This window comes from Balaenoptera ricei, chromosome 3 (genome assembly GCF_028023285.1).
Source record: "Balaenoptera ricei isolate mBalRic1 chromosome 3, mBalRic1.hap2, whole genome shotgun sequence".
NCBI lineage: Eukaryota > Metazoa > Chordata > Mammalia > Artiodactyla > Balaenopteridae > Balaenoptera > Balaenoptera ricei.
In genome coordinates, this window is record NC_082641.1 from 75,179,091 (window position 1) to 75,190,874 (window position 11,784).

General features: G+C 37.4%; 1 protein-coding gene across 1 annotated transcript; it reads left to right on the forward strand.

Moving 5' to 3' along the window:
* The first annotated feature begins 4,241 nt into the window (after positions 1–4,241).
* LOC132363696 (ubiquitin carboxyl-terminal hydrolase isozyme L3-like) lies at positions 4,242–4,930 on the forward strand. The gene is given in 2 exon segments (XM_059919386.1): positions 4,242–4,296; positions 4,299–4,930. Coding segments are annotated over 2 exon segments (687 nt in total).
* The last annotated feature ends 6,854 nt before the right edge of the window (positions 4,931–11,784 follow it).

Genomic DNA, 11,784 nt, shown 5'->3' on the forward strand with positions numbered 1-11,784 from the left:
ATAACTTAAGATTATAATATTAAGAATAAAGATTTACAAGTCACTGAATTTTTAAAAGACTTTATTGACTTAATGTCCTATAAAAGATGCCATGAATATCATTTTCCTCATTTCATGCCTCTCTGTGTGAGGACAGAGGGCATACATCCTGGGTATGAGAGAAGGCACAGCGGCATTGTCTCCCTGCCATTATCATGGCCCTTTTCCCTGTGTTCTGCGGCTGCCCATGTTCCCTGCAAGGCAGGGCTCGTGTAAACAAGCCAAGAAGGAGGCCTACTGATGGATGGAGATCTGACAAATACACTGACACCATCTGAAGCACCACTTTTGAACATGAAGGGCAAAAACGTAGGAAAGACCAAAGGATCATGTCACAGGTGAGACTTCACTCTACCAAGGTGTTCATAGGATTTTCGGAAACTAAACTCCCTTTGAGAAACTCTAAGATAATGATACGTTTTTACTGACTTGAATACAGCATCGTATGCAGCCCTCCCCACTCCTCTATACTGTCTCTCTTCAAATACACATTTTGAGAATCTTCTGCCTCTGGGTGTGTGGGTGCCGATATGTGTGGACATTATAGGTGTGTAGATCTTCTGAATATCTTGGGCTTCCTGGGGTATTAGGATTTAAAATTGGTTCAGTTCTACTAAATAATACATGCCAGGATCTGGGAATCTTTGAATAAACATGGAACATGTTTCTCATAACACATATTCAAACACAGAAATCAAAGGTGTGTCTCCAGAATAGAAATATTTAAATGATTGTCTGCATCTGGTAAACATTCTCGTGAAACACTATCATGTGTTGTACTAAGTTCTAACTCCAAGTTATATGTTTCAGGGTAAGTAAAAACGAAAGCATCAAGTGGCTCAGAGAAATCAGGACTGGGAGAGTGATGCTTGGGGGTGGTGGATAACTGTAGATGTACTAAAAGGTACAGTAGTATATCACTCTCCTCCAAAGTTCCTTTTTAGGATGTATTTATTTGGGGATTTCATAAAGATACATTTATACTTTTGTTCACCAAATTTTAATGAGAACACCCTCATCTGAAAAACAAATACTATTTTAATATAATGTGAGTCATACGTGAATAATCACATTGTGGTTTATGGGTAAAAGAAATATACTAACCTGCCATCAAGCAGACAATTAAACAACTATGTTTGTTTAATTGAACCTTTGAACCTTTCCCAGCAAGTGTGGATTTTTTTCTCTCGACTTTGCCTCTAGAAGCTGAGGGCGAACACATCATTTCCCCTGTCTCTCCTGTCTGCTACATGGCCATGGGAGTGAAGGAATCTATCTTACTGTTTTCCTCTTCCTCTCCTGTTGCCTATCAGGATCTTTCCCAAGCTTCCCTTTTCCCTGTCCTTTAAAGAAATCTTCAGGGAGCAGGTAGATGTCGCTAACCACACAGTGAGTCCAGAGAAGGCCATGACTTTATTCTCACACTGGTTGTTGTCATGGCCAAATGGCAAAATGACACATAGAATAAGAGTGAGATGACAACCAGATCACATATATATCTGAAACATAAGAGAGATGAAATAACTGAAGTGGTAAGACACAAGGCCATACTTACTTTGGATTTCCCCAAAGGGTACAGTCTCTAAATCTATCCCTGATTTCATCCCTTCTGTGATGACACAGAGATTCTGTCATGTATTTTTATTTTCCCTTTTTATCTTTTTCTGACCATCATCACCTCTGTCCTCTCCAACTCCTCAACTCCTCAGGATCTGGAAAGACCCCAGGTTTGCTTGGGCAAAAAACTTTCTATGCAGAGGTCCCTGACTGTGGAGTCACTAGTGATTTCAAGATTTAAAACATGATTATTATTTTCTTGTTTTATTTCCTTGTACTCCTCCATTCTTCCTTAGTCATCGTAGAACCATTTGCAGATTATCTCTCATTTAAGAGCCACCTAGCTCCATAACTTAGCAAATCAATGAGTTGCTCACCAAATGACCAACAAAGAGACAATCTGGTAGAACAGTAATATAAGGAATTAGTGTCTTTCCACTAGAATCTGCCCAGTTCTAGTCATCAGTACATTATATTGTACAAGGGGGGAAGCTATTCTTTATTGGAGTTGCAATTAGCTCTTCTATGCAGAATGTAGTCACACTTTAATTGTAATTGTTTGTTTTAAATGTGTTCTGCTTGATTCCTTTGACTAAAAATAAACACCATCAAACCAAACAGGTGTTTTAGTGAGAAAGGTATTTACAGAACAATGCAGGTGAGGTATTCCCAGATTGATTGGATGCAGTTTTAATGACACAATCATCCACAAGTGTATGCTAACCCCTACCACATTCCAATGACTTATGTATCAACGTCACAGAGTATAGGAAGATTCTCCCCCATGTAAAATATTTTGCAGTGACTATTTGAAATCACTAAGAAGAAGGAAAAGGAGGAGGCGGAGAGAAAAAAGAGGGAGGAGAAGAAGAAGAGAACTACTCCAATGAAAAATAATAAAATCACAGGAATACATTCTAACGATGTTAAACTCTGCATCAGTTATATTTAGTCCCTTCTACCTCCAACTCACAAGCCACCTTTGGTGTTACCATGTTTAATAGACTTTGCAGTAAGTTCCAAAGATTCCATTAGGTATTAAAATTCCAGAAACATTATTTGCTGGAGACCAAGTGTACACAGATTATATGTTCAGCATCTGAATGTTACAGAAAACTTCTCCAAAATGGCCCATATGTTCTTGGAGAAAAAGCAGCAGTTCTGATAGTGAACCATGAAATATTCTGGAGGCAAATGGCAGACTGCCAGTGTCTTAAGGGACGGCATTTTCCACTTTAAATAACAGACAAAATAATGCTTTAAAATGTTCTTGGTGATACATGATTCAGTAAACCCTTCAAGGCGTTGTAAGAAAAACCTTTTCTTCTGAAGACTGATGTTGGAAAGAATCAGACAAAAATTAAGAATTGCTCTGCCAGGCAGCATAAAGAATCAATGGGGGTCTTTCTGAAATTCAGGAAATTCAATGAATCGATAGACTGTTAGGAACCAGGCCACACATGCTGAAAGTGATTCTTTATAAGGACTAGATACAGAGATAACACAAGGCTCTTCAGAAAACCCTGAGCACAAGCATGCATTAAAAGAAGCTAAACTGTGTACTAGCAGGAAATGAAAACAGGTTATTTTTTAACAGGCATCTGCAAATGGGGACATTTGGCAAGGGTAAACCAATGCTTAATTGAAAGATAAGCAATTTACAGGTAAACATCAAAATGTATTTTTTCATTTCTCATTTGATTTTTGTCATTTCTAGTTCACTTACCCTGTCTCTAAAAATGGCAAAATCTCTGTCATTAAATAATTTGGATTTAATTGACATTCCCCAAGGCAAGCAGGCTGGAAGTATAATAATTCCTTTGAAAGCAAACACTCTTTGATGACTACAAGCATCAAGTATGATCAGAGAATTCTTCTTGGTCATTTTACAAGGGTCTATCCATCTTTATGTGGCCTATGACACCAAAATTAAAATGTATAAAGTGGTTCCTTAAAAATTATAAATAGTCAGTGGGGCAGCTGGGTACCTAAAAAAGATTCTTTTCATTATTATGGAAGAAACACTAGACTAAACCACTTACTCTATCCATGGTTTTATTTTAAATAATTTAATTTACCATTAAGACATGAAATTTACCCAACTGAAATCATCACAATTTCTTATGTTTTCTTTCAAAAAATGAAAAGCTTTTTGAAAAGGGAAGTGAAAGAAAACAAGGAAACTTAAAAATTTCATAAGCAAATTGAAAAATTAATTATAATAAGAAACTGATCTTAAATTTAGAGTTATTACTACTAATTTTTCAGTTTATTGGCATTATCATAGTGTTCATTCATTGACAATTAAGCCAGGATCATAAAACATGCAGAAAACATATAGTTTTTGAATCCATTAGATAATAATACTGTAGACTATGATTTCTCCTTGTGGTGGGATTTTAACTGTGTCTAAATAATCTGGGGGAAAAGACTCTCATAAAGTATTTAGGACACATAAAATTTAAAATCTAACACTTGCGGTAAAATTAGGTATTAGTTAAGGTAATAATGTGACAATTACTCAAACAAAGTTGCACTTTCTATAGTGGATGCTCGCACAGGACAAGATCAATGCATGTACTTCATTCATTTGAACAATTTTAAAATATGTCTAGAGAGCTGGAGAGGGGCCAGGCGGAGCGGCCATGGAGGGTCAGCGCTGGCTGCCGCTGGAGGCCAACCCCGAGGTCACCAACCAGTTGCTCAATTAGGTCTACATCCTAACTGGCAGTTTGTTGATGTATATGGAATGGATCCTGAACTCCTTAGCATGGTACCAAGACCTGTGTGTGCAGTGTTGCTTCTCTTCCCTATTACAGAAAAGTATGAAGTATTCAGAACAGAAGAAGAGGAAAAAATAAAATCTCAGGGACAAGATATTACATCATTGGTATATTTCATGAGGCAAACAATCAGCAGTGCCTGTGGAACAATTGGACTAATCCATGCTATCGCCAACAATAAAGACAAAATGCACTTTGAATCTGGATCAACCTTGAAAAACTTCCTGGAGGAGTCTGCATCACTGAGCCCTGAAGAACGAGCCATATACCTGGAGAATTATGACTCCATTCGAGTTACTCATAAGACCAGTGACCATGAAGGTCAGACTGAGGCACAAAATATAGATGAAAAAGTAGATCTTCATTTTATTGCATTAGTTCATGTAGATGGGCATCTCTATGAATTAGATGGATGGAAACCATTTCCAATTAACCATGGGGAAACTAGTGATGAAACTTTATTAAGGGATGCCATAGAAGTTTTCAAGAAGTTTATGGAACGTGACCCTGATGAACGGAGATTCAGTGCCATTGCTCTTTCTGCAGCATAGCTTGTCCAGAATGGAAACACCAAATACTGTATTATTTGCAACAAAATTAAATTTCTTCTGTCATACACTAATTCAAAAATTTTGATATTTTTCATTAACTTGACTGATTAAACTTCATGTGAAATAAATAAATAAATAAATAAAATATGTAGCATGTAGCACCCAGTGGGTGATCAATTTAGAATATCTGAATTATATCTCTATAAATAATTATATTTGAAATATATTACAAAATCCATGGGCCCATATGAGGTAGAAATGAAGAATTAGAACAATGGGTAGAGAAGAAGTAGTTACATATTTGTCTATTGTATAATCAGTGCATATGATGATTCTTCTTAGTATCCAGGCTCTCTCTCTTCCTGTTCAAGTTCAAGAACAATCCCTTGATGTTATTTATTGTCTAATGTGTCATTTCCTAAATAATGTCATACCTCACAATACATGAAAAAGACAGCAGTGTCATTATTATTCATAAAGCCATAGCTCTTCAGAATGCATTTGTATTGAAATAATATAGATCTTCTTGCTACTCCAGTTCCCTACTACTGTTTATTTAGTTACATCATTACTCATGATGCTGCTCTACCCAATGGCTTCATTGTGCTATCAAAGGTAATAACTGCTTCACTGATGAGGACTACAAATAAATGCAAATCTTACCCAAAGTATGCAGGAAAGTGTGAGTTATTATTTTATTTTAATTTTATCAAACAGAATTTTATAGTTCAAACATAGAATAACATATCTTCTAAATATGTCTTCCCTTGAAATCTTTAGCTAAAGTCATTGCATTCCTAGAATTTAATACCTTTCAATGTTGACCACATATGGTCACCAGTGAGGAGGATTGCTGAGGGTCCCATGAGCTGAGCAAGAAGAACAGTCCTATTCACACAAGGAATGTCCATCCATTTCCAGGAAGGCTTAAGACTAACCCAGGAGAGTATGCCACCACATCAATCACAGGCAAGAGAAAACTTGATCAGAAGGGCTGATGGGCATCAAGGAGCAACATCCTGGAAAGCCCTCCAAGGAGACAGGCACAACCTTTGCCAGAGATCTGCCTGACATGTAGCGCAAAGCCTGTGGAAGGAGTAGGGAAACTGTCCTAGGTTACAACTGGGGGCAGGGGTGGGGTGGGGATGGGCACAGAGTAAAGATCAGAGAAGCCATATGACCTGGACACAGAGAGCTGAGAACTGTCCCTGTGGCCCAAGGGTTAGAGGCGGACTATCAGTAGCCTAGGGCCCTAAACTCCACCTGTGTTCAAAGTGAGTGAGATTCACCTGAAATCAACATGTCAGCACTATTCTGGGAGCTCAATCTCATGTGATCCCGTGAAAGAAATGCTTTGGTCTGAACTCAGGTGCCTGACCTGGATGGTCCTCTTGGACCCTGTGGGTCCTGGCCCCCAGAAGGAATCCTTAAAAATTTAGTGGAAGGCGTTCCAAAGTGCAGAGCTCCCTAAGATACAGTGCAGAGCTCCCTAAGATACAGTGCAGAGCTCCCTAAGTTTCTAAAAAGCCCTTAGATACAAACCCTGTCTTCCTATAGCAGCAACACATGTCCCTTTCCATATTACCAGTAACTGCATGTTCAAGTGTATTGCCAGAGAGTAGGCCACCCAATAATATCAGAATACCCTTGCAGGAAAGGATCTTGTCTTGCATTTTTGCTCTACTCTCTAAAACCTGGCCCAGGGCTGGTCACATAAAAGTCAACAAATACTTCTCGGTTCATAATAGCTAGTTACCAAATACAGTTAACAGGTAAACAATAAAACTGCTAAACAAGAGAAGTCAAGAGTCATTAATACTGTAAAGGTAACTGTTACTGGAAAAAAATTCATAGTAAGTTGTTCTTCATCATTAAGATTTCAACCTAAAGAAAACAGTGCTGTACACCAATTCTTCGGCCAGAGTGAAAGGGCCGGGTGGATATTCCATTTCCTGAAATTATTCACCACATTAAGTCCTCAATATTGTTTCTCTTCCCTTTTTTCATTTTCATTATGAGAAAATACATGTCTTTTTACTAAAATAAGTTTAGTACATCATCTTATGTCAAAGTTAATAATGACCTTTCTCTATGACTAACCTTCAACCCACAGTGATGTTACCTAGAATGAATGAAGTACCATTTTTTTATACATGGTCAATACCACATTATATGTATTGTACATATATACGAATGTGCAAGAGCATTGTGTGTACATATGTATACTGTATATTATTTAGATACATATATATACATGTCTCATCTCCACAGGAAAATTATATCCTTTATGCCAATGAGCATATTTCTTATAGAGCATGAAGCACCTTCCCAGACAGAGAAGGAAGCTGAGAAAATTTCTTATATTTGATTAAAGTTTGATCCCACCGTTGGATGTCTACCCTTTGAAATTTTTTGAGAACCTTGATGCTCATTAAAATATAAGTGAGATTTAAGAGTGATAGGTATCAGTAATTAAGAAATATCACATTTAAACAATTCTGTGGTAATAGAGGTAGCAGGTAAAAAAGTTAAATTAGTGTGGACTTCCCAGGGGATAGATGTACAAGTCCAGGTGATATACCTGCTTCCCAACAGTTCTTTCCCAATACAAACCAAAATCATCACCAATCATCACCAGTATCTACCACTGCTACTACCAGTACAACCAAACATGCTAGGTTATTAAATTCTTGGGAACTGAAGCCATACATTATTCATAATTCTATCCTCAAGTAAATAGCACATAGTAGTACTCAATAAATATTTATTGAGGGAATAAATGAAAATCTACACTGATTTGCCTACTTAAACTGATCCAGTCATATCTGGGTCAACATGTGAAAGCTAATAATATAATTTCCTTTCTTTCACAGATTTTACCAGAAGTTGCATAGCAATAATAATCACCTTGCCAAAGTTGTGAACATTATACAGGAAATATGTTCCACGGTTACTAGGCTACACAGCTCACTTTGCTCATTCTTCTCAAGGGAAACTAAGCAAGAAGATACAGGTGGCTTTTCTTTTCAATCATCACTGTGAGCAAAAAAAAAAAAAAATACAGTCGTGTCATCTTCATTTATGAAGCCAAAACAGGAACAGATGATCTTATTATTTAGAAAAAAAAAAAAGAGAGAGAGAGAGATGAACATGGCACACTGGAAAATGTGTGGGTGAGGAGAAAAAAAGTGAAGGTGCAAAATTTATAGTTTGTGGTAAAACATTAAGTGGCAATGAAAAGTTCTCAGCATTTTATCAGTAAGGGCTTAGAAAATGGCTACAAGATAGTCCAGATAATAAGAAATGGTCATATGCTTTTAAAATTTAGATTGTCTTTTGAAATCTGATAATGTATATCTTCCTCAAGATTAAGCCACATAAACTTGTGGAATATAGAATACTAGGGTTTACAAGCATGTTCTGATTATACTAAAATTAAGAGCTATTGAAATTAAAAGAGATTTTTAGTCCTATTTCCAGTTCAAAACAAGATAATCTTCCATCAGGTGGATTCTGGAAGATAATTATTTTGCACGCTCAGTTGAGGTTCTTGATTCTATCGCAGGAGGTTACTACAGCTTTTAGAGCAGAAGAGAGACAAGATACATAAACTTTATTGTTATTGTTGCCCATTTGACAAGACAGTGTCCCAAATGAATGGACATTGTCCATTCATATGGAAAACAAAAGCCTGTTTATCAGCTGGTTAATTGTGCTCAAACATGAAATAAGATTCCCAGCAGTGAAGCTTCCTCACATTTGTATTTCTCACCTAAATTATAAACTATCTGTGAACAGAACCATTTTCAGCATCCAAGTGTTTATCATAATGAAGCACATCTGCCACAGATGACTGCTGACCTTTCAACTTCTGTCGGCACTTTGGCAGCTTGCATACTCATAGGAAAGAGGGATGGATGCGTGTTTCCTGGCACTGTCATCTTCCTTCATTTGTGTGGCTTAACTCTGAAATGAGGAAATAACTAAGTAAAGCCAGAACACTGAAAATATTCCTTACACAAAATGAGTCTGGTGAATGCATTTATTTCCCATCAAATTTTCTGGACTTGGGAAAGGCTGAGTTTTTTGTTTTTGTTAACTCATTTTACTATTTTTTTTTTTCAAACTTAGCAGCTGGAAAGAATTATTCATTGTATATATAATTTTTAAAAAGTGGTTACTAACACTTAATTCAACCTGTTTTATATCTGTTATGTCACCCAGGAACCCCCAAAGACTCTTACTTTACCAATGGGAAGAGATTTAAATATAGGGCTTCATCTTTCGTCTGTGGAGTTTTGGGACAAGCTAGATGATCAGTCAAGAGCAAACTGAAAAAAGGCAAAAGTAGATCCCCCCTGCACAAATAGAGTAGAGAATCTTAACTCTGATAATAAATCATTACTAAACATAATTATAATTTATGGAATACCTTTAATAGGTACTGCACTAAGATCAGTATTATATACAATCTCCATTGACATATCCAGATTGTGCACAACCTCAGCGCACACACAATGCAAGTCTCACAAGGTAGCCTTCTGGATGGGTGCTGCTTACATGGTTTTGACTCATGTGAGCAGCAGAGTAATGACTGCATTCATGAATATGTGTAGCCCTGTCATACAATTTCAAAAAATACTAATATCATCTCTTTCTATCCCCCTTTTCCTTCCTATCAGCACATGTCTGGCCATATACTTGTCCAAGGCACTAGTGGGTCCTTTTTACAGATGAAATGGTGTAAAGGCTATTCCTTGTACTTCAGGAGCTAATCATCTAATTTAATTCAGTAAATGGATGGCTGCTTGCCATTCATGCTCTTCCTAGTGACCCCCCCCCCCCACCAAGTTCCTTTTTGGAAATCCCCTCTTTCTCCTGGTGTGTGAATTTCTAGCCTGGTCCTTCCCTTCTAGAAAGGTGAGGGGGGAGGCAAATTATTCTTTTTCCTAGACCATTAACAGAGTAGGAAGTTCTATCTATGGCCTAAATATGACAATTGGAGCTGTCACCATGATGGTATTCTGACCACTCTATTCCACCTGTTGGAAACTTACTGTGGCTATTACTTCCTAAAACCTGTCCTTCCTGAATCTTCTTTCTTCTTTTTTTTTTTTTTTAACATCTTTATTGGAGTATAATTGCTTTACAATGCTGTTTTAGTTTCTGCTGTATAACAAAGTGAATCAGCTATACATATACATATATCCCCATATCTCCTCCCTCTTGTGTCTCCCTCCCACCCTCTCTATCCCACCCCTCTAGGTGGTCACAAACCACCAAGCTGATCTCCCTGTGTTATGCGGCTGCTTCCCACTAGCTATCTATTTTACATTTGGTAGTGTATATATGTCCATGCCACTCTCTCACTTTGACCCAGCTTGCCCTTCCCCCTCCCTGTGTCCTCAAGTCCATTCTCTACATCTGGGTCTTTATTGCTGTCCTTCCCCTAGGCTCTTCAGAACCATTTTTATTTTTTTTCTCAGATTCCATATATATGTGTTAGCATATGGTATTTGTTTTCCTCTTTCTGACTTACTTCACTCTGTATGACAGTCTCTAGGTCCATCCACCTCACTACAAATAACTCAATTTCGTTTGTTTTTATGGCTGAGTGATATTCCATTGTATATATGTGCCACATCTTTATCCATTCATCTGTCGATGGACAGTTAGGTTGCTTCCATGTCCTGGCTATTGTAAATAGTGCTGCAATGAACATTGTGGTACATGACTCTTTTTGAATTATGGTTTTCTCAGGGTATATGCCCAGTAGTGGGATTGCTGGGTCATATGGTAGTTCTATTTTTAGTTTTTTAAGGAACCTCCATACTGTTCTCCATAGTGGCTTATCAATTTACATTCCCACTAACAGTACAAGAGGGTTTCCTTTTCTCCACACCCTCTCCAGCATTTATTGTTTGTAGAGTTTTGGATGATGGCCATTCTGAACAGTGTGAGGTGATACTTCATTGTAGCTTTGATTTGCATTTCTCTAATGATTAAGGATGTTGAGCATCCTTTCATGTGTTTGTTGGCAATCTGTATATCTTCTTTGGAGAAATGTCTATTTAGGTCTTCTGCCCATTTTGGATTGGGTTGTTTGTTTGTTTGTTTGTTTTTTGATATTGACCTGCATGAGCTGCTTGTATATTTTGGAGATTAATCCTTTATCAGTTGCTTCATTTGCAAATATTTTCTCCCATTCTGAGGGTTGTCTTTTCATCTTGTTTATGGTTTCCTTTGCTGTGCAAAAGCTTTTAAGTTTCATCAGGTCCCATTTGTTTATTTTTCTTTTTATTTCCATTTCTCTAGGAGGTGGGTCAAAAAGGATCTTGCCGTGATTTATGTCATAGAGTGTTCTGCATCTGTTTTCCTCTAAGAGTTTTATAGTGTCTGGCCTTACATTTAGGTCTTTAAATCATGTTGAGTTTATTTTTGTGTATGGTGTTAGGAAGTGTTCTAATTTCATTCTTTTACATGTACCTGTCCAGTTTTCCCAGCACCAATTATTGAAGAGGCTGTCTTTTCTCCAGTGTATATTCTTGCCTCCTTTATCAAAGATTAAGTGACCATGTGTGCATGGGTTTATCTCTGGGCTTTCTATCCTGTTCCATTGATCTGTATTTCTGTTTTTGTGCCAGTACCATACTGTCTTGATTACGGTAGCTTTGTAGTATAGTCTTAAGTCAGGGACCCTGATTCCTGCAGCTCCATTTTTCTTTCTCAAGATTGCTTTGGCTATTCGCGGTCTTTTGTGTTTCCACGCAAATTGTGCAATTTTTTGTTCTAATTCTGCAAAAATGCCATTGGCAGTTTGACAGAGATTGCATTGAATCTGTAGATTGCTTTGG